The following is a 24,263-nucleotide window of genomic DNA, read 5'->3' on the forward strand; positions in this document are numbered from 1 at the left end:
AAACCAGCCTGGCCACGTGTTTCCCTTTGAAAGCCCCAGTAAGCCGTTCCACTCACCGCCACAGTATCCCTGGTGGCAAGGCAAAAGTGTTGCAGGGATTCTTCTCTCAAGTGCTTCCTTTGCTCAGCCAACATGCTTCATCCACAGTCGGCTTCTTGGTGACTTAGTGCTCCAGCCGGCTCACGTTTAAATATCAGTCCCCATCCTGGGTAACAAAAGTCCAGTTTAAACCCCCAAACAAAATATCTAATCCACCCAAAGTTGGTTCTCGCTTTCTTGGGCCTCACAAGTTCTCCCCATCTTGCCTCCCTTCAGGAACTCCAGCAGCTTCTCTCAGGGACCTCCCTATTTCGTAAAGGCCCTATCTCAGTGCTTCCTACAGGAGTCTACACTACTCCCTATGGTTCCTATCACAATGTCTTCTTACTGCTGTCGCTTCAGCCTTTATAGCATGAGGCCCAGGTGGTTGCCATAGTAACACATGACCCCCCCCCCCCTTAGTCCCACCCCCCCTCAGACTGAGAGGCAGTTAATTACTGCACAGGTGGGGCTGGCTGAATAGGGCTGGGCTAGCCACTCTGGGCAGGCCAGCCTGTTAGAGTCCCCCACCTATAAAGCTGTGGTATGGTAAAGGCAGCACTTATTTTCATCTCTTTGGCTAAGTGGGACCCCATAGAGAATTAAAGATACCCGTCCTTGTGAGCCTGGGGAACTCCTTGCCAAGATGTAAAGCCAAAAAAGGACCCAGTTCTGCTCCCACTTGTGTCCAGGGCAAAACCCTGGTTAACTTGGATGGAGTCAGGATCAAGATACAGAGACAGTTTGTAACTTCAGTCTCCATTTGTAAAGAATGTGTGGGTGAAATTTTGCCTAGGTTATCTAATGCAGATTCATTTCAATATAACTCTCTGGTTTTCTGAGCATTCCCCTTATTGTAACACTAAGACAATTATGTTATTTTTGCGTCTTTAAAAAAAAAAAAAAAAGCCCGAAGTGGCACACTGTACTTTTATTTCCTGTTTGCAACTGTTGCTTATTTTGTGCAAAGACAGTTCAGATCAGTTTCATGTGTGAAGTGGGAAGGAGAGGCATTGATTATACTGCTATTTCAAGCTATTTCAACAGTTCTGCAGCATAAAGAGAAGTATGATCTATGAAAAAGAGTGAGCGCTGGAGATCAAAGAGACTGAAATAGGAAACAGCTTTTACCAAAGCTCTTACAGGTCTGTTTGTCCCTTTAGTATAATGTCAGCATTTAGCTTTATACTTAACAGTCCTGCCATACCAATCCTCCCAACATTATGCGTGTCCATTAAAATGTCAGTTTTCTAGACAAGCAGCACACATGTTAAAGCAAAAAGCAGCCACAGACATGCTGACAGCAGTTTAACAGAGTTGAGACTAATGTATTCCTTTTAAGGATTTCACACAGGGAACAGTATGTTTTGCCGCTTGTTTCGTCCCTGATGATTTGTTTGCTGTGTGTGGTAATAGACTATTTTACATTTGTATAAGCCCTTTCATCCTGAAGGAACCTACGGTGTTGTACAAACCGGGGTGCATGCTCACAGGCAAACAGGCCCCAGTGCCCCACAGTGCAGAGAAGTGGAATTAGTTTGCAGGAGAGAAGGATAAAAGTTGGCGAAGGACCAATTCAAACTGTCGTCATTATAGAAATCGGCGTGGAACTTTTACTGACCACACACACAACAGACATGACCCCACTTTGTAAGGTCTCTTCTGAAAGATCGGTACCAGGTCTTGGATTCAATGGGCCAAATTCATTCATTCATAATTTCACTGGACCAGATTTTGCTCTCACACTGGCATGTGAGAAGTCAGTGGAATTAAAACCAGGATAAGAAAGATCAGAAGCAGGCCTGTGGATTCCATAGTTAAATTACCCAAATGCATTGTTAATGCATCTTCTGCAGAAAGCTGATTCAATTCTGCTGGAATTGGAACCATGGGTCTAGGAAGATTGGGGGCCCAATTCTGATCTCTCATTAATTTTACACTAATGTGATTTCCACTGACCTCGTCAGAGCTACTCCTGATTTACACCACAATCATGAGATCAGAATCAGGCCCTAGCTGTTTCACATCCGAAGCAATGACCCCTGAGGCATAGATAGCATCCCATTGACTGCAGTGGGCTCCCTGACAATGCAGGGGGTCTGCCCACCCAGAGCTCATTACAGGACTGGGGCTTGAATTACCCTCCGGCCATGAACCTTTGGTTTATGTCACCCATCATCTACAAACACACCACCTGAGGCTGGCTATCTACTTACATTTAGATTATAATCTCTGCTAATTTTTAATGGGTTTGTATGATGCTTAATACAATGGGACCCCACTTAGGACGATAGGGCATTACCATAATAATAAATACAATTAAGCTAATAATTAAATAGATCTCACCAATATGTTTTGTTTTCAGAACGTATTTGGTATCTGCCTTTATCAATAAAATTCCAAAGCTGCTAAGCTATTTTGAACATTGCCCAAGAAATTAAAATGCTTTTCTATTACTTTTTATTGGATATGAACAGTTAGTGCAAGAAACAGTGGGGAAATAGCCTCCTCAGATCTGCTTTCCCCAATAGCTTACCTGGCTCTGGGTCTCTATTAAATACTCCGCTCCACACTGAGGATCAGAGAAGATCATTTTATCTCTATAGGAATAGATGGAGATAAAATTTCCACCTCAACACATTCTTTTCACGTGTATTCTGCCAATTCTGGCACCCAGCACGTTTGCTGATGATGTATTCCGGTGCTACAACCTCAGTCCAGTCCTAGGATACAGAATGAGTTATCTGTCTTCCACAGTTCTCCCTCTATCTCCCTCCCTCATCTACCATGAGTTCTCTAGATACCCCCACATACCTTTCTTACTCTTCCATATGAAACTATTAGTTATGGCTGGTCAAAAAATGGGAAATCTTTTCTAAAAATTTCAAAGGAAATGGAATCTCTTTGTTTCATTCAAAGTCCCCCCTCCCCTACCCCAAATTTTTTTTCTGAGTTTTTTTAATGAAATGATTTGAAACAAAAATGTCATTTCAAATCTATTCTTTAAAAAAAGCCATACTAATAATAGGAAATAGCCAGGAACACCTTACCGTTCTCATGGGCCAGAATCTTAAAAAATATCTTCCCCACCCGCTTCCTCTAAAAATGTTTACAGAAAAATCTCGTACTTCCATTACTACCCTAAAACATTACCCAGGGAGGAGAAGGCTTGGCTCATATGTCAATAAAAAATGAATTTTCCTTAAAATAGGAACAAAAAATTTGACTTGTTCATGAAGGCCCCAGTTCAGGGCAGCATCTCTGTTCAGGACTGTACTTTCATGGGGTGAAAATACCAGGTACAGAAGGACTCTGTAATCTAGCAAAGAAAAGTGTAACAAGAACTAATGGCTTAAAGTTAAAGCCAGACAAATTCAAATTTGAAACATAACACAAATTGTTAGCAGTGAGAGTGACTAACCTTTCGACCAAACTATCAAGGGAAGGGGTGGATTTTCCATCTCTTGATGTCTTCAGATCTAGAATGGATGCCTTTCTAAAAGACATGCTTCAGTTAAACACAAGTAATTTGGCTCAATGCAGGAGTTACGATGAAATTCTATGGCCTCTGATATATAGGTTGGACTGGATGATTTAATGGTCTCTTCTGGCCTTAAAATCTATATGCACTTAAGTATCTGCCTTGAATATGGATGGACTTAAGCATGTGTTTAAGTGTTTTCCAGAAATGAGGCCCCTGGGCCCCATCCTGCATAGGAGTAACATGTGTGCATAAGGTCTACAGGACTGGAAAGAAGGTAGACATACCTTGGTTCAGGGATTGTCTTTTTGTTCTGTTTATATGGTGCCTAGTGCAATGGGATCCTGGTCTGTGATTAGGGCCCATATGTACTATGGTAACATGAATACTACTACTGGATACCTGGTCTGAGAGAAGCTGTTCAACAGCATGTGCCCGGGAAGCCTTTTGTATGGCCAAAGCCAGACAGGAGACGGGCAACCAGCAGAGCAACTGGCCCTTCATTTTACAGATGCAAGGCCTGATTCTGACCTCACATGCCGTATAGCCCCACTTCCTTCAACAAGCTGCTCCTCCCGATTACATCTATGTAACCGAGATCAGAATCTGGCCACCAATGAGCAAAGAATTCAAAAGCAATCAAGGAGAAAAGCTATTTAAATCATTATTTGGACCAATGCCTTCCTCCTCCTCTACCCCCTTACAATCCTTCACACATACCGTGTCTGGCAAGTTTCCCGAGATCTGCACCACAGCCAAGGAGAGAGAACGCATGCTTCATGTAAATTGAATGAGAATGAGCTGCAACACCTTTCACGCTGTTTGTGGATAAATAAGAGAAAGATCTCCGATAGGGAGCACAAAAAGTCAGCACTCCCACACTCAATGTACCATGTCAATTGCACCTCTCCCCATGCTGCATTGTTTATTACTAGCTTCCAGTGATGTTGCTAAAGGTTTCAAGGATTTAAGGTTTCTACATGTTCTGCCTCACACTGGCCTTGTTTCACTTCCTATTCTCTAATATTCAGCCCGCCAGCACTTCTCCTTTGGTTGACTTAGCTTGTGTTATTTTGTGTTAAAACGGGTATGTTTTTTTAATGGGTATAAATAAATTAAAGCTGCATCTTTAATTAATCAGTGCACTTTATATTGTAAATGGAGATTTTTTGTAATGACTTCTTTATGATTTTAAGATGACATTTTGCACATTTTCCAACTTATCTTGGGTGCTGTAGCTTTTACTCCTGCATGTCCAACAGGTCCAGCTTGTCAAGAGAACATTGATCAATCAGGGATGCTAATCAATCTAATCTAAGGAGATTCATTGGTTTCTGGATACAAAGGAGGAGATGGGAGGTATACTTATACACCTCTACCCCGATATAACATGACCCGATATAACACGAATTCAGATATAAAGCGGTAAAGCAGCGCTCCGGGGGGATGTGGGGGGCCGCGCACTCCGGCAGATCAAAGCAAGTTCGATATAACGCGGTTTCACCTATAACGCGGTAAGATTTTTTGGCTCCCGAGGACAGCGTTATATCGGGGTAGAGGTGTACTTGAATGATGATGAATTGTAGGGAATAGACAGTATGTTGTACATAATTTAAAAAAATCTTAACTGTTTATTTTTTCAGTTACATAGGTTTTTAAATGGAAATACATATGTCTGGAAGACTAAAACATGCCTAACAGACAGCAGCAGCAGGTAAAGTGTGGAGAAATAGAAGCATTATTAATAGAAATATTTCTACCATAGCAGCTATTAAATGATTGTTTTTAAGAGTTTGGAAGAAGTATCCATATGTTTGTAAGATTTTTTTTTTCAAATTAAAAAAATACAGTGTGCGTATAAAGAGGTCTAGAGGATAGATGGAAACATTAATGCTGCTATTTCTTTGCCTGTCTGCTACAAGGGGCTAAGCACCCATTGGTTTAAATGGGGATAAAAGCACTCAGCACCTTGCAGGATCTTCAAAATTGCCCTAATCTGGAAATGGAGGGAAATGATGAAACATTTTCTGTATTTTGTTGACATTTTATTTCAACGGAAAATTTAAAACCAGCTCTGAGAACTTCATTACCTTGGACCACCAAGTTCCCACTTCGGCAAAGAACTCAAGCACGTGCTTAAATCCCATTGATCCTTTGCTGAATAAGGATAGACTTCAGTACACGTTTAAGTGCTTTGCTGAATCAGGTCCCAAAGGCCACTGAAGTCAGCAGAAGCCACAAGGCCTGGTCCAGCAGCTGCTATGCATGAGGCCTTCACTGGTAGTTCAGAGCAGTGATCAGTCCCTAATGCTGGGCTGAAGACTGCCTGACTGATGCATCTTTTCAGATACTAGGCAAGCTGTGGCTTTGACATGGAAGAGGCTTGGTTAGTAGTGGTGTTGTCTGTCAATAGGTACAGTATTGCTGTGCACTTATTACTTCCATTGTAGAGAGAAAAAGGCCCCAGGGTTCATTCAAAGGTAAGTGGAATAAAGTGAAAAGTAGCAATTATGCGTGCCAGAAAAACAAAACATAACCAAATGGCGCTTGTGTGAGTAGCTTCCAAGTGCAGCAGCATTAATTTAACATACAGTTGTTTTTACTTGGTCTCTGGTGACATTCCAAAATTCAATTGACAAGCAGGTGGTTGGGTATCGTAAGACACAGTTATCTATTGTCGTTTTATTTTTTTTTAAACAAGGAATTCTGCCGGTTTCGTGTGGAATGTAAATGAGTCATTAAGGGAAGAACCGCTGCATCCTAGCCATAGAATTATAATGGGGGGTGGGGAAAATGACAATACCTAAAGCAAGCAAGGACTGTAAAGTCTGGAGTTCAATATAAATTCTGTCTGCTAGGATGGAATCCAGGCACTCGCTACTTTGTTAGCTTAAGAATTTGGACAATTTTTTCCATTTATCTGCATTCCCTCAAAAAAATCATTTTCACACATTTCCACAGATACATCAATCCTTGAGGCATTCCCCTAGACACTCAGTAGGATGTCCTGCCATAAATATAATAAAAGCCTTTTTTTATGTCCATTAACCATGGACATGTGTGTTCCAAAAGTTTCATGACACGCAGTCATTTGTGGCTTTTTAATTATAAACAGAAATATCCATCAGTGAAATACGGGAGCGGGCTAACAAATATCTTTATACATTTGAGTTCATTTTGCATACCGTGATCCAATTGGTTGAAAGGCAATGCATCTATGCCCCTCCCTTCCCATCCTGTCACAGATGATATGTGTGTGTGACACAGTCAAAATCCAGTAACATAATGGGTCAGATTCTCAGCTGCTCTAATTCACTAAAGCTCCACTGACATCAATGGCCTTATATGGATTTAGCAAACATCTGTAATGACTGGTAATGCTGTTCTGAACAAATCTTATTTCCAAAATAGGAACACTTATTTTTCCTTTATTTCATAGGCCTGGTTCATTTGATCTCAGAGAGAAAGAAAATAAGGCCCAGTGAATTACTTGACAAATGAAGTCATATTTATTGAATGCGTTTTATTTCAACAACCAAAAAATTCTAACAGCCTAACAATGCACATAAGTTAAAAATTAATTATCACTTAGTGATAACAAAGATAAAGTTGATTTACATGGAAAAAAGAACATTTACAATATGTTAATCCTTATTCACATTGTTGATACCGCAATAAAACACAATTTGTTTTTTTATTTTTTTATTATTTTTTATTTCACAAAAAAGGCGGAAAATTGTGCTTTGTTAAGAGGCACTACAAGAAAAGTTTCTTTTTCCAAATAGATATTATATGATGGATACTGAATAAATAGACATATATGCATTGTAATTCGCAAAGTTCTGGCAAGACCACAGGCTAAAATGCCCACAGATTCACTTAGAACCACTGCAAAATTGGCAGTGAAATTAAAAATAAAAGGCAAGACTCAGCATTGAAAAAATACCTAATAAAATTTTTGGTTGAAGTGTAAAAGATACCAAATGTTGATGCCATCAACAGATGAACAACTTTGCAAGGGCAAAAATCAGTTTCCTTTTACACAGATGGAGTGATTTCAGTAACAGCAAAAGAAGACAGTTTTGAAAGAGTAACTCTTCAAAGAACATAAAGCAGCAACCATTGAACTTCTGATTAAAGCTGCAGCATACTACAGAAATAAAGAATGAGGAGCAAGAAGGACTTAATTAAGCAAACCACCATCATTTTGCAAAGGTACATAAAATTAATGCAGAGATACTGTTATGTTTCAAAACATTATTTGAAAAAGTCCCTTTAAAAACTTCAGAGGTTACTGAGCAGCTAGAATTAGCTTGTATTGCAACATGTCTTCTCCCTGTATATTGTACGTTCTGAGTAAAGATCAACACAGAGGTTTGTTTTTTGTTTTTACTCCTACTTTTATACCTTTCAAATATATAAATAGTATTAACAGTTATATTACAATGCCTGGTGTGGTAAACAGAAAATAACTTTCAAAGCGATATTGCATGAGGTCTTTGTCAAGGTTACATAAAAGCACAACACGTACAAAAAGGAAACCCTGCAGACATGGTTCTGACTGCAGTTTAGAAGGAGTCTGCAATAAGTCCAGCTGCAATAGTAGTGAAGGTGAGGTCTTCTCTTGGAAATCATTACATGGAAGTGAACAGTAATGCTACCTAGTGTTGCTCCCGACAAGATGCCTCAAAACAGTTGGAAACTATAGTAGATTGCAGCTTTAGTGCTCATACCATTGAAGAGTCAGTCAGCATAAGTTCTGCTTTATGTAATGTAATTGCTATGTTAGGTGTCTGGGAAAATGTTTCAATTTATGACAAGAAGGTGACTACACAGATATCGCCGCTCACTCTTATTACCTAGAGCTGTTAGGCTGCAGGAAGATTGAAAAATGTGTTCGCATCAGGGCTGCCATGCACTGAATGTGGGCTACAGCTTGTGAGACCAGTGGCTGAAAGCGCTTAGTACCACTGAAATAATGTGCATGAAACAAAGGAAGCCCAAGTTTAATAGACATAAAAGGGGAAAGGGAAAGGGAAGCCAAGAGTGGGAGACCCCCTTTATCAATCAATTTAACTGGACAGTTTTCTACCCACGTGGGTTTTGACGTTCTAGTTTCCTAACTTGACTTTATGTTGAATCAAAAAATAATAATAAAAACTAAAAGCAACAACAAAAAATAAAAGGCATAAAATGTATAAATTTTAAGAACTGAAACAGAGAACAAGTAAATAAACTCCACAGTAAAACGTGGTTCATAGTATGAATTCCATACATCAAATCTCAAAATGCTATTTTTTAATCAAGACCTCATTAACGGACAAGTCTTCTATGTACTGAATTTCAGTTTTACTCATTTTGAATTCCATGAAAATTCATCTGTTCACTACAGAAAGGGCAGTCTGAATAATGGAACGTGCTGTATCATTTTAAGTGTGCACTGTGTTTTAAAGTACTTTAACATAGTAGTTGTTTTTAAGGTGCCCTGATTTTTTTTTCCGTTTTCTCTCTTATTTTTTTGGCAGTGTTTATTTATGTCTTTAAATACATACCTCAAAAATTACCCATCAAGTTGCCAGATAGGAAGCCATATAATAACAATAATAAAAAAAAATCAGGGATAAACATAGAAAATAAATAGGAATTCAAAAATAGTCACCACACCCTGAGAGCAGGCGGCAGTTATCAAAAAGCCAAAGCAACTCATTGTGAAGTGGTTTTAATACATAAACAAGTTTCATCTTTAAAGAACTCATTTCACAGTCTATACTTTCGGATTGTAAAGTTCTGTCCCATGCAATTTTTATTTTATATATATATGTTTATATATATATATAAAATTTTATGTGTATATATATATATACACACACACACACACACACACACACACACACACACACACAGCTGTAAATTTTCCTTCATTGATTTCATAGGTCTTTTTCTTCCTGTTAACTTGCTAGATGTCCCTTTCATAAGTGCAAGATTAAAACAGGCATAATCCTATGTGATTACAACTATTATCTCAGTCAAACGTAAAAGTGTAACACTCAAGTGTCTGTGTCAAGGCGATGTTTTAATTGGACGATGCTGAATTCATTCAGTTTTCACACCGATCGTGTGCAACAGAAACAACAACAACAAATGCAAAAAGAGGGGAAAAAAACAAATTAATAAAAATAAACAGAAAATCCTTGAATCAATGTATTGCTTTCTGTATCATGGGCTCACATTATCTCTGGTCAATTTCTGAAGGAGTTGCCTTGCTTTTGTCAGGATTCTCCTCTTCCGGTTCCACTTTGTACATTTCCTCAGAGCCTTCTTCACTGTCATTCTCCTCCGATTCAGTCAGCAGCTCCTCATCTTTGTACTCTGCCACATCAACCACTGTTCCCAAATGCTCTTTTAGCTTCCCGTGGTGCTTTACGTGGTAACGCTGGTTCTGGAAGAATTTGATGATCGTGTGTTTGGGCAGATCCAGCTGAGCGGACAGAGTGTGAATGGCTTCCTGGTCAGGATACAGGCCTACATCATGGATAAAACTTTGAAGGATGCCTAAAGCTTCCAAGGAGATCTTGGTACGGGATCTTGGCTTTTTGGCACAACTGTCCTCAGCAGGTGGAGGTGGGGCCTCTTCTCTTGGAGGTGTGTTTTCCTTTGCAGGCTGGGACTGCTGTCTATGCAGGACCTATATAATTAAACATATACACATATTCAATGTACTTTCTGCACAATTCAAAAATGTGGCCAGTCCTCTGGTTAAAAAGGCCAACTGAGATATGCAGCAGTTGGACAGAATTTAGACAAGGTTTTATTTTACCCTTTAGTACACAGCTGTACTTGTGAATTTTTATTCTCCATTCCCTTTCTTCTCCACAAAGCAACTGCACCGTAAATGCAGATTCAGAAGGACAAAATATGAAAGGCCAAGTAAAATGGCCAGAGCTAGATATTAAGTCGGGGGTATTGTAGACCAGTGGACATGGGAGTCAACTGGGATTCAGGATAGCTTGGTTCTATCCCCAGCAGATTAAATTCCACTTCCGCCACGGATGGTCAGTATGACCTTGGGCAAGTCACTTCACCCCTTTGTATCTCTCTTTCCCCTCTTACTCTTTGTCTTGCTTATTTAGATAGTAAATTCTTTGGGACAGAGACTGTCTCTCAGTATGTGTTTGTACAGTGCCTATCACAAAGGGATCTGATCTTGGTTTACATGCTACCGCATAACAACAATATGATTTGGTTTAAACCCTATGAGAACTGCTTTTAGACAAAGACTTATATAATGAAATTTTTCAGATAGACGTGGCAATATTTTCCTTTTTTAAATGTAGTGAAACTTGTCTTAAGCAAGTGATGCTCAGACTGAGGCTCGCAAGCCGCAAGTGACGCTTTAATGGGTCTCCTGCAGCTCTTTGCAGCACATGATATTAAAACACTGATTTCAATACTAACCAGTCTAAGTTATTAACCAATCAGGATGCTTTTACTATGTTATTATTGTATCAACTACAGATGGTTAATAATACTTGGTCAGTCATTTTGCTGTGAGAATTTTATATATATATAAATGTATAAATATAAATATAATTTATATAAAAATATAAAATATAAAATGTGTATATATATATACACACACACACACACACACACACACACACACACACACAGAGAGAATGAATGAAACAGTGAATTCACCCTACTTTGGGTCTTTGGGGTAATGATGATCACTAATTTGGCTCCTGAACCACTTTGGTCTGAGTATCACTGTCAAACAATCACTCAAGAGACAGACAAACTTCAGCTGCTTAAAAGAGATGGCCTTGTAGTGAAGGAGGCATAGGCGCCGATTCCATGGATGCTCCGGGACATGCTCTGCACCCACCGGCAGCCAAGCTCCCCTCCTTCCCCTCCCCCTCCCGAGTGTGCCGCGTCCCCGCTCTTCTGCCTACCTCCCAGCGTTTCCCACCGCCAAACAGCACTTAGGACTTTCTAGGAGGGAGGGGGGAGGAGCGGGGACGCGGCACGCTCAGGGGAGGAGGTGGAGAAGAGGTGGGGCAGGGGCGGGGACTTGGGGGAAGGGGACGGGGACTTTGGGGAAGGGGTGGAATGGGGGCGGGGCGAGGGTGGTGCAGGAGCGGGGTCAAGCACCCACCGGGAATAGTGGAAGTTGGTGCCTATGGAAGGAGGGGTAGTGTTGTAACCAGAATGGCTAAGGCAGAAGTTCTCAAACTGTGGTCCGCAAGCTCCATTCAGGTGGTTCGTGGATAGTTCCCTCTAAGGTGCGTGCCTGGGTGGCCACACACAAGAGAATAGGGGCCACCCACCTAATTAGTGCAGCCGCACAGGTGTGGCTCCCTTAATTAGGTGCCTGGACTTTGGAGAAGACGCACATGTAAGGTGAGGTGGTGGCCTTGGGGGGAATAGGGGGTAGGTAGGTGGGAGGGGGCAGTGGGGTGAGAAGAGGGGTGGGAGGAATTTGGGATGTGCAGGGCTGCGACGGCCAGAGAAAGAGGTGACTTTCCCCAGATCCAGGGCTGCGGCTGCTGGGGAGAGACGGCCCTCCTTCCCAGCCCCATCTCAGGGGCTGCTGCGGTGGGGTAGAGTTGGCACATCCATTGCATTAGAAAGGTAAGACTACTGATATTAAAATATGAGTTGTGTGCTTTTATTTGTAGAACAAAAAAATGTTTATTATTATTATTAAGGCTTTTTAATATAGCGCTTTTATCCAAAGCTCTTTACAATAGTTAGCTAATGGTACAAACAACATTTGGAAAGATCATTAAGTGGTCCGCCGAGACCCTCAGCAATTTTCAAGTGGTCTGTGAAAAAAAAAGTTTGAGAACCACTAGGCTAGGGGATACTTTGGGGAAAGTCTCTGAAGATAAGTAGTTGCCTTGTGAAGGGTGTCCTTTGAACAGTTTTCACTGCACTAGGTCTGTATTAATTTTGTTAACTTAGTAGCCTTGCATTCAAATAATTAATTTTCCTGCATTCTAAGGAAGCCTCGGGACAAACACAGTCTTTGACCCTAAAGGGTTTTCACCACTATTATAATATCTACTTTTTGGAGGCAGATTTAAAGAAAGCATCTGTAATTCCTATAGAATCCTAACAGCCATTTATAATTACTCAGAAAGGGCCTTATTCAGCCATTACCTCAGGTGAAACTTCCATTGAATTGTTAGAACTATATCGGAGTTACAGATGCTTTCTTTAAAGCAAAGTCCATAAAGCAGATATTATTGGCACCAAAAAAAAAAAACAAAAAAACCCACCACAGGATTGAAGGCTGCCTTTGTCCAGAGGTTTCTCCAGAATGCAGGGAAATACCGATCAGAACTCAAAGCTACCGAGCTAAAAAAATCAATATGGACCTGATATTTCACAAAATAAGAGGAAATCTTGTTTCCGCACTTGAAAAGTATCCTTCAAGTCTTTGCTTTAAATATTCAAACATCTTGCATGTAAATTATCATTAAAATCAACCCTACATTAAAAGGGTTTAGAAGAACTAAAATGATAGAAATTTGTTGAGGGTTCAGACTGAATTTTATATAAAGGTAGCTATTCTCCCCGAGAAAGCCAAGATATACACATACACACACACTGAGCAGAACCTTGCTAATTCAAACTAATACTGGAAGAGACGGATCCATTGTGGATTGCCAAATTGAGCATACAAGAAAACAAATATTAAGGTATCTGCATCAGAGTGACCTTTATTCATTGTCCATCCATGCCAGAAGAAAGACAGGAGGCCATGGATATGGTTTAATTAGGCTACAACTGTATTCATGTATAATATCTGGGAGTACTTGGCAACAAATTGTACAATGCAGGAAGGAGTGGGTTGGCTCCCTGCTGTTCAAGATATAGGTGCCCTAAACCCTCTTATTCAGCCCCCCTTAAAGGGACCAGGAGAAGGAAGTGGGGTCAGCTCCCCATTGACAAGACATAGGAGCCCCAAGCTCCCCTGCTCAACTCCCATAAAGGATGATTTCCTTTCAATCCTTTTCCAATCCATTTGATCAGATAACTGTATCTCTTCCATACTGAGTACCTGCACTGGACATCCACCACATATACGCCTACATGGAAGAATCACAGAAGATTAGGGTTGGAAGAGACCTCAGGAGGTCATCTAGTCCAACCCCCTGCTCAAAGCAGGACCAATTCCCAACTAAATCATCCCAGCCAGGGCTTTGTCAAGCTGGGCCTTAAAAACCTCTAAGGATGGAGATTCCACCACCTCCCTAGGTAACCCATTCCAGTGTCTCGCCACCCTCCTAGTGCAAGTATTTCCTAATATCCAACCTAGACCTCCCCTACTGCAACTAGACCTCCCCCATTGCTCCTTGTTCTGTCATCTGCCTTCACGTAGTTGAAGGCTGCTATCAAATTCCCCCTCACTCTTCTCTTCTGCAGACTAAACAAGCCCAGTTCCCTCAGCCTCTCCTCGTAAGTCATGTGCCTCAGCCCCCTGATCATTTTCGTTGCCCTCTGCTGGACTCTCTCCAATTTGTCCACATCCTTTCTGTTTTGGGGGGCCCAAAACTGGACGTAATACTCCAGATGTGGCCTCATCAGTGCCGAACAGAGGGGAATAATCACTTCCCTTGATCTGCTGGCAATGCTCCTACTAATGCAGCCCAATATGCCGTGAGCCTTCTTGGTAACAAAGGCACACTGCTGACTCATATCCAGCTTCTCATCCACTGTAATACCCAAGTCCTTTTCTGCAGAACTGCTGCTTAGCCAGTCGGTCCCCAGCCTGTAGCAGTGCATGGGATTCTTCCGTCCTAAGTGCAGGACTCTGCACTTGTTCTTGTTGAACCTCATCAGATTTCTTTTGGCCAAATCCTCCAATTTGTCTAGGTCACTCTGGACCCTATTGCTATCCTCCAGTGTATCTACTTCTCCCCCCGCCCCTCCCAAGCTTAGTGTCATCTGCAAACTTGCTGAGGGTACAATCTATCCTATCATCCAGATCATTAAAGATGTTGAACAAAACCAGCCCCATGACAGACCCCTGGGGCACTCCGCTTGATACCAGCTAGACATCGAGCCATTGATCACTACCTGTTGAGCCTGACAATCTAGCCAGCTTTCTATTCACCTTATAGTCCATTCATCCAATCCATACTTTTTTAACTTGCTGGCAAGAATACTGTAGGAGACCATATCAAAAGCTTTGCTAAAGTCAAGATATATCACGTCCATTGCTTTCCCCATATCCACAGAGCCAGTTATCTCATCATAGAAGGCAATTAGGTTGGTCAGGTATGACTTGCCCTTGGTGAATCCATGTTGACTGTTCCTGATCACCTTCCTCTCCTCCAAGTGCTTCAAAATGGTTTCCTTGAGGACCTGCTCCATGATTTTTCCAGGGACTGAGGTGAGGCTGGCCGGTCTGTAGTTCCCCGGGTTCTCCTTCTTCCCTTTTTTAAAGATGGGCACTATATTTTCCTTTTTCCAGTCGTCCGGGACCTCCCCAGATTGCCATGAGTTTTCAAAGATAATGGCCAATGGCGTTGCAATCACATCAGCCAATTCCCTCAGCACCCTCGGATGCATTAGATCTGGACCCATGGACTTGTGCATGTCCAGCTTTTCTAAATAGTCCTTAACCTGTTCTTTCACCACTGAGGGCTGCTCACCTCCTCCCCATACTGTGCTGGCAAGTGTAGCAGTGTGGGAGCTGACCTGGTCTGTGAAGACCGAGGCAAAAAAAGCATTGAGTACTTCAGCTTTTTCCACATCATCTGTCACTAGGTTGTCTCCCCCCTTCATTAAGGGTCCCACACTTTCCCTGAAAGTTGTAACATTATAATCCCCCTACTGCCAGCTCGACCCAGGTAAAGAGGGTCTTTACAGGGCTACGTGGGGTATAAATACAGCCCACTCTTCCGGTCAGCAGGAAGGACACCACAGTGTTCTTGTTCTAACCTGGCCTCAACTGCTTCCTGCCCATCCCTGTAAACTTTCCCCCTTCTTCTCACTTGCTGTAAGGAAGACCTAAGGGGCAAGGCTAGCCGGACAAAGACCCACTCTTATAAAGGTTTCAATGGGCACATTTATTTGGCCAAATGCCATATTTTATTTATCATAACTCTTCACACTACACTAATAAATGTTCTGGAACATATTTTGTAAAAGTAATGCAGTCTCAGTAATACGACACCTCACAGAAATGTGCTGCTATTAAACTATTGCTGAAAAGTGAGTTGAGATTGACACTTTCACATTTAGGGAAAGATTATGTTACCTTTACTCATGTTACTCCATGAGTTGTCCCACTGAAATCAACTGGGCTACTCGACAACTAAGGTACTACTCACTGTCACTCAAGGAGGCAGAATCTGGTGCTGAATTAGATTGGTTCTACTCTACTCACACACTCATATGTGTGTTTGTTTGAACAAACAGACAATCTGTATAGAGATTAAAAATCCATACAATACCAACAATCAGCCCAGAAGATGCCAAAATCACATCTGTAATGATACAGTAACTGCTGGTGGTGGAGAACTCTAATGCACTGAGCAATAAAATAGTGGTAAGGCCTAAATAACGTCGACCAATTAAAATGAATGTTCCTGGCACTCTCGCTTCACCACTTTCAAATAACAGAAAGTTCGTGTGGTCCACTGTGGCATGCTAGCATCAGCAGAAAAGTGAGAACTACAGTACTTCAACATCCTAATTGCATTAGGCATAAAAACACTAGGGCAGCCCCGTGGTAGGGCTGCCCTCCGCAGTTAAAAGGCAGATGTCAGCACTGGTGAAATGCAGGTTGGTACAATTCTGACAGGACCCATCTACAGGGAGGAGTGTTCATTGAATGCACGCAGTCAGTATCAATGGATCAGAGTCCCATTTCCGTACATACAAACACAGGGGGGATCAGAGACGTTGCATTAGTTAGGAAAAAAAAGACAAAACCAAAATGAAAAAGCTACATTTTCTGTTATGCCGGTCTCCTGCAATAAAATACACATAACCTTCCAGCTAACTGAATAATTAGACTATTCTCTGGAGATTTTATTTTGTCCATAGATTTGTTTCTAAGAGATTTTCAGTCATATTTGTAGATCATAATGATCTGGCCCAGTGTCTGTCCTCTCACAGACCATTCCTGAACAGTCTCCAATAGTTGTGTACCTTGGCATTCTACAACACAGAGCAGTCAATAACAAGAAGTTTAACTATATGAACAAACTGACAGTATGAACTTCAGAAAGCTGCATACTAGAAGCCTCAAGAAATACTGCTTATCACAACTCGGGCAGCAGCTATTGTAGGTACAAAAGCATCCAGAAAGAGTAGGAGTTACTCCGTTTGTTCGTGTTGGAATTGGAAGTGACTTTTTTTTTTCATTCAATAAACAGCATGAGAAGTGATCCATCTGAAAAATGTTACAAGACTTCCAATCAAATACAATGATGAAAAAACCCCAACAATACAGGATCAGCAGCAGTAAAAGGTTTAATTTGAAGGAAATGAAGGGATGCCTACAGCATCTTCAAAGCAATCAAATCACCAAAGAGAGGGCTGTGCAAAAAAAAGATAAATACAGCGTAATTTTTTTTAACCCTTTCTGAGATGGAGCAACCTTCCTATCCTTCCCAGAAGGGAATATGCTGACCATGGCTGCTTAGTACAATATATTAAAAAAAGGTTAGGTTTTGTCTGAATTAATATTTTCTTAAAAAAGAGTCTTAATTTTACTTTCAGTTACACCAATGTAAATCTACAATAACCCCATTGACTTCAGTGGGATTACTCTGAATTTAGACTGGTGTTAACAGCAAATTGTAGTGGTATTATATGCATGTATAAATACAGATACACACGGACAGATACACACTCTCTGCAATTCCTCCAAATACAAATAGTAAACAAACAATTTTGTATCTCCTGATTCCGTACGTTATTAACCTATTTTGAATTAGTCAGAAGTTTGTATTTCTTTGCATTTGTATTTGTATTATTTAAGTGAGAATTAACTTCATGTTTTGTAAACAACTCCTTTGGACAAGCTTCATAAAATGCACTAGTTGATTTCTGCTGTTTGATTATTTCATTTACTGTTCTGCACACTACATCGTCACAAAGGAAACTATATAGTTTATTGTAGTTCCAGTTCTAGAATTTAGGGTCATCATTTTTCTGATTTCTATGCAAAATTCCTATGGACGTTAATGGGTGTTCTGCACACCACATTATGTACTCTTGGATTTTTGGTTAATGCTGTTCTGGCTCACTTACAGAATAAAAGCATCACTGCAGATTCTCTTTATAGCTAAAGGATGGGGTATGTGCACGTGTGTCTACACACATGTACAGGTAGCAAGTTATAATCGGGACCGGTCAAAGAAGAATATGCATGAAGTGTCTGCTGGACTGTGGAGGGAGGATACAGAGAAGAAAGACATATGCAGCAAACACATTTTTCCAAAATAAAACTGGTTATCTGCTTGATAGCAAGAGACACACACGTACAATACAGAGTCTGTTCCCACACACCTCTCTTCCCGGTCCCAGGAGCATGACCATGCCTCCCCATTACTTAGACATCTCCGTGGCCCCCTAATCACTGAAGAATTCAGTTCAAATTTGCCCCCTTTGTTTCTAAAACTCTCCACTGACTTGCTCCATGCTTGTCTCACAGTTCTCCTTTCCCCACTCTCCTCCTGCTCCTCTAGCACGGCTCTCCTCTGTCCTTACACACCAATGGTGGATAACGTTGTGTAAGAGCCTCCTTCTCTGCATCTTCTGGCCTCTGGAGCTGACTTCCTGTCTCCTTGCCTCACTACTTCTCCACCTACTTTCAAATCTAATTTGTATATATCTATCTCACTCCTTACCTATGGGACTTACTTTTCTGTCCGTCCAATAGATTTAATTTTCGAGCTGTAAAAGCAGTATTACACTCTAAGCCATTTTAGAAGGGACATTGTCCGAAAGATGCCGTATGAAATAGAGCTTTATTCCCATGTACTCTAAACACACACAAACATTCACTTTTCATATGTGAGCCACCGCCGACAGAAAACGTACAAAAAGCTAATACGATGGAAGTTGACTTAAAAAGATAGAGTGACTAGTCTTAAATCGCACAGTATTGAAATATGTTTTGAAGGCCACAATGAAAACCAGCTGGGAGCCATGTGTAAAATATAATGGTACATGCCTGCAGGGAAGGAAGTAAGATATTGAATGATTAAGTTTAGGAAAGTATATAATGTAGTATATCATTACGGGAGTGAGCTGGATTACTGGTAATAAGCTAAGGTTTTGTGATCTTTTTAAAATCTAAAGCAAAGAAATATTGGGCTGGGGGAAGGGGCCACTGCTCCGTTTTACAGGTAGCTGCTCCCCATCTCCATTAAGATAATTTTGGATGAGAATACAGGCTTCAGGTGAAGACTACCAGATGTAGGTCCCATAGAAACAAACCAAACTGGACAAACTCCATCTAACTACAGTTCTCCATCAGCACAGTATTCAATTTTGGCTAAATTCATTATTTCATTAACATTCGTTTCCACCCCACTCTCTCCCCATCTAGAGCTAAAGATGACAACATGGCCGGTCATTAAGGGAACATGTACTCTCCCACCCCCCAATAAGACAATCGAATAAATATATGTATGTGTTGCATTGTGCATTGAACGTCTGCCAGCTAGCTAAAGGTTAACAAAGCTTACTTTGTGAAAAACAGGTTTTGTTGCCTATATAACTGTCACAACTGATTAGAAACAGGAACCACATTTCTACATGATTTGTGTCATCAAACCCCAAATTCTTTGTTTTACAATGTGGTTCAATTGTTTCCTTCTTAGCAAAGAGAATTAGTCTGTGAGATCATTACTTCTAACACATTCTCTCAGAAATTGTTGAAGTTATTATTAGGTGTCCCCCCTCATCCTCATAGCCATCCCTGTCACTGTGCCATAAGATTACCTTCCCAAAGGAGAAGACAGTAAATTTTCTAAGTACAGGCTCTCTTTCTGCAGGGATTATATTGCCAGAAGTGACTCAAACCAGCTGGAGGCTCTGAGGATGGCTTACCCTGGGCAATATCAGTTCCCATAAAGCTACTGTAACATGAAGTCAGAGGCAGCAAAGATTCAGTAGATCTTGCTTTCTCTTTTCTGAGAGGAAAGAACACCCCCCTCGGCAAGAGCCCTAACACTCCCTGGGCCAGGAAACAACCCGCACCCGGAATTTATAATACTATCCTAGACAACCAAAAATTGTAGTTGCAACAAGAACTCTTACGATGCCGATTATGGGGAGCTTTAGTGTACTTGGGCCCATGAAACCCTAATGCTAGAGAGATACAGGAGATTACCAGAGCTTTACAAAACAGTGGTACACACACACTTACACCAGTTACATACTGCATCCATTACAGACATTTGGTCCCGATCCTACTCCCATTAAAGTCAATGGGATTTGTCACCAACTTCACTGAGAGGAGGACCAGGTCCTCATGGGACTTTCAATTCACAACTTAACACATTAAGCATCCACTTCAGTACAGTTACTTTCCTTGGCCCTAATTCAAAGTTCACTGAAGTCAATGGAAAGACTCCCATTGAGTTCTGTGGGGTTTGGATTAGACTCATAATCACCATTTGCAAGACTTAACTTTGCAGTCAAAGGGTTCCTATGCTGCTCTGTCAGTGGCTACATACCCTCACACCTCACAAGCAGGGTATCCCACTCCCCAAGACTTGGATTAACCTTTAGCATGCTATCATTTACTATTACCAGCCAGCCAAAAGCCATGCCTTGGAAGATGTACTATCTAGCTATATTATATTAATCCATTGGAGACACATACAGACGTATACACACACAGCTCTGTATTTACATATCTTGCCCACAGACTGCAAAGAGTTAGCTTAATACATTGTATTGTACAAGAATAGACCAGAACAAGACACTGCAATAAACAAAACTACACAAGAACAGGATTTCCAATCTGGGTCACACTGGCAAAAAGCATTAATTAGATAGAATTCCTGTGCTGAGACACTTTACAGGCTTCTAGGAATGTCTGCATGAGAAACTGTAATAGAAGTTACAATTTGCACCTGTGCTCATTTTTCCTTTTAAAGTAGTGGTGTGAGACTTTTTTTTTTTTTTTTTTTTGGCGTCTTGCAAAGTATACTTATTCAGATAAATATTGCAGCCCTAGTTACAGCCCCAAATGAAGTATTTTCTTTGGGTTCATTCACATGTCTGTGATTTTACATCTTGACACCATAAAGCTGTGTTAAAGACGGTGGTTGAGTTCCATTGCTTTTCTTGGATTATACAGTATCCTAAGGTCAAAAGTCAGGAAAATCCAAACTGTTATTAAAAAAGAAAAAGTATCTATGAAGTGATGACAAATTGCAGACTACAGGTGTTAGATTACATTTTGACTTCAGGCAGGTTTAATATACTTTGGTTTCCTTTTACAATTGCTCCTAGCAGGTACTGTTATGGGTAAGGGATTTTAAAAAAAATGTGGTGTTCAATAAAAGAAGACCATGTCAAAAGAAATCAATATGAGCGTGCAAAATGGTAGGAAGTCTGACATGGATATATATGTTCACTTTCATCTAGTTTTAGTCTGAGCTTCCTTTAATATTGTAACCAAAATGCTAGTGGCATTTCTCGTGTATTGTTTTTTTTTTAAATGCAGTTTAATAATTGCTTCACAAGAGTAAACACCAGCACCAAAGATAATCATACAATTTGTGATATATAATGCAACTCCTTTTACCAAATAAATCTTTATGGGTTAGTTGGTTAAAATGATCTTTAAACCAACAGCCCTAATTCTTCTTTGCAGCTGCAAAGAGACAGTAGCTAATTTGAAAAATAAATAAATAACACAGCCACACAAGCGATATAGAAGGGCTTTCATCTGCAACATATTAATTACCTGAGCTAGGTGGATAGGGGAAAAGGTTCCACAAGGAACCCAAACTCAAGTACAAGCCCAGTTTCTAAATGGGAATGAGGAACTAGTTGAGTGCAATTCATTTCAACAGCTTCCCAGCATACATTCCATATGCTTCCTTTTGCTTTATGGCAGTCATGTTGCTTAAGGGCAAGAAATAAACAGTGATCGAAAAAAAATGGCAAGAGACAGAACAAACACAGAGCTTCTGAAACAAGGGATCGATCCTGCATTCATTGTGCACCCAACAGTTTGCAGAAGACTAGAAATGAAGGACTGAGCTATCGTGGTGTTCTTAATTGTTTTTTTTTTTATTAGAGCAGCAACAAACTTTAATTGCATTTCTAGATAAGGGAGACAAAGGAGTGAACTGTTCCATCCGCCTTAAAAAAATATGAGTTGGAAAAAAGTCCAGTAGTGTACTGCGTTTGCCATCACATCAGAAGTGATAAGTGTAAAGTGTTAGCAAAATTCAATTAATCTCGTTGACTTAAAAAAAAAAAAAAAAAAAAAAAAAAAAAAAAAAAAAAAAAAAAAAAAAAAAAAAAAAAAAAAAAAAAAAAAAAAAAAAAAAAAAAAAAAAAAAAAAAGGTGTAGTCTCCCCTCCTAGCACACATTGCTCCCATTAATGCTAATAGGGGCTTAGCATGCATCAAAGAGCAAATACACCACAAAACATTTTTAAAAGCTATCATCACTGGAGATAAAATATAAATTACAGCCTGATTACACTGTGCTGCTAAGAGGCTACATGTGTGATATGACTCACAGTGACAACTGGGGATGACCAGATAACATTTGGACAGGTCTATGGTTACTATAAAAAACATCTGGGCATGGGAATTTTTTTAAAACATAGAATTACGGTCTTCACAGTTGTTTGAAGAATGTTTACAAATCAGTCTTAAAAAAGAGAACAATTTCTGCCATTACTTTACCACAATCATGACCTTATTTTCCAATAATGCGTGGCTTATTTCCCCTTCCTGATCTAGGTTAATAGACAGCACGTGGCTGCACAAGAGTTACTATTTTGCCAGTATAATGTTTAAAAAATTTACAACCCTGAACATGCAAAGTAATTCATGGGTGTCTGGATAGGGTGACTTTTCCTCTGTAACACTAACTAAACTCTTCACACAAAAACACAGAGAAAACTTTCATTGCCGTGCAGTGCATGGGAACTACCTGATTTTATAGTAGAACGTAAATGAGCTCAAGCTGATGATCACTGGATTAGCTCTGACTTTCCCATCTCTTTCTGGTTTAAGCCAGATCCTTAGGTTTATTCTATGGTAGTTTTATGTGAAAGAGAATACGCTCCTCTCCAATATCTATCTGCACTATGAGAATTTTATAAACAACATTGTTTACCCAACAGGTGGAGCCATTACATACCTACTATGTGGATACCTACTATGTGGAAAACAGGCCAGATTCACTCCAGCTTCTGCTGGTGAAAACCAGGCTGCAGGGTCTCTGACGGCAGAAAGGCCTCATTACAGATGTGGGTTGTAGCACAGGGTGGCTGCAATCTCTCATTTTAAAGAGGGTGAAGGAATCAGCCCAGAAAGTGGGCAGCACAGGCAGGGGATGTGGTATGGCCATTGCAGCTGGTGGATGCGCTTTGTTCTCTGCACGTCTCAGCCAGCAGGGCTCTGATGGCTCCCTGGCGCAGCAAAGGCAGCCCTCTCCCTACTGTAACTCGTGAAGGGATTTAAAGGTGAAAACTCTGCCTTACTCAGCCATCAGTAATGAGTCATCCTCAAAGTGCAGTGGCCACCAGCTGGAGTGACCAGGCCAATAGATGAGCACTCTAAATACCTAAGCCTCTTGAGTCTGAGAACTTGGCCAGGAAACCTCTGAGCTGACAGCTTTCTATCAAGATTTCTGGCAATTCCTGCTTCAGATTAGATTGCAAGTATTGTGAGAACAGCCTGGCAGAGCCTACACGTAAAGTGGTGAGAAGAACTGAGAAGCAATTGGGGGAGGAGAGCATCACTGCCCTCTTCTCTCCGTCTCAGGTATCTCTGGGGTGCCCATCATCACAGCATCTAAACTGCCACCAATGTCAGGCTTGGATTCCTTCTGATCTCTGGTACAGCAGGACTTCCACAATAAAGGGCCCTTTGCTGAGAATGGCCCATCTCTGGCTCTTGGGGGCTGCATTATGGGCACTATTGACTGCCAACTAATGCAAGAGGGGGTGCCAAATGAAGAGGCTGCCTCAGAGGCATCCAGACACCATCTCATTGACGGCCATAACAATTCTAGACGAAGGCCTTGAGTTGGCTCCAGAAGCTAAAAGCAGCGGCGGCTCCAGGCACCAGCGCATCAAGCGCGTGCTTGGGGCGGCAAGCTGTGGGGGGCGCCCTGCCGGTCCCTGCGAGGGCAGCAGTCAGGCAGCCTTCGGTGGCATGCCTGCGGGAGGTCCGCCGGTCCCGCGGATTCGGCGGCAAGTACGCCGAAGCCACGGGACTGGCAGATCACCCGCAGGCAAGCCGCCGAAGGCAGCCTGCCTGCCGTGCTAGAGCCGCCCCTGGCTAACAGGAAGTCACTAGAGAATGCAAAACATGAGTAAGGTGGTTCTGGGGATGTCTTGCTGCTCAAGAGGCAAGCTGCTGCATTCTGTATAAGCTGTAGCGTCTGTGCCGACCCACCCTCAGACACAGAGAGAGGGAGCTGCAATAGTCGAGTCTGAGAAATGCTTGGATTGCTGGAGCCAGAACCTCCTTC

The 24,263-nt window shown here is 41.2% G+C and overlaps 1 protein-coding gene across 1 annotated transcript in view; it reads right to left on the reverse strand.

The window, feature by feature from the left end:
* Positions 1 to 9,458: 9,458 nt before the first annotated feature.
* The window catches only part of SATB2 (SATB homeobox 2), a 156,220-nt gene continuing 141,415 nt past the window's right edge, over positions 9,459 to 24,263 (reverse strand). The window contains exon 11 of the mRNA XM_024206990.2: positions 9,459 to 10,244. Within this exon, the coding sequence (XP_024062758.1) occupies positions 9,789 to 10,244 (456 nt within the window). The 3' untranslated portion in view covers positions 9,459 to 9,788. The remainder of the gene's footprint in view (positions 10,245 to 24,263) is intronic.

Source organism: Terrapene carolina, unplaced genomic scaffold (assembly GCF_002925995.2).
Source record: "Terrapene carolina triunguis isolate 2854851 unplaced genomic scaffold, T_m_triunguis-2.0 Scaffold62, whole genome shotgun sequence".
In the NCBI taxonomy this organism is placed as follows: Eukaryota; Metazoa; Chordata; order Testudines; family Emydidae; genus Terrapene; species Terrapene triunguis.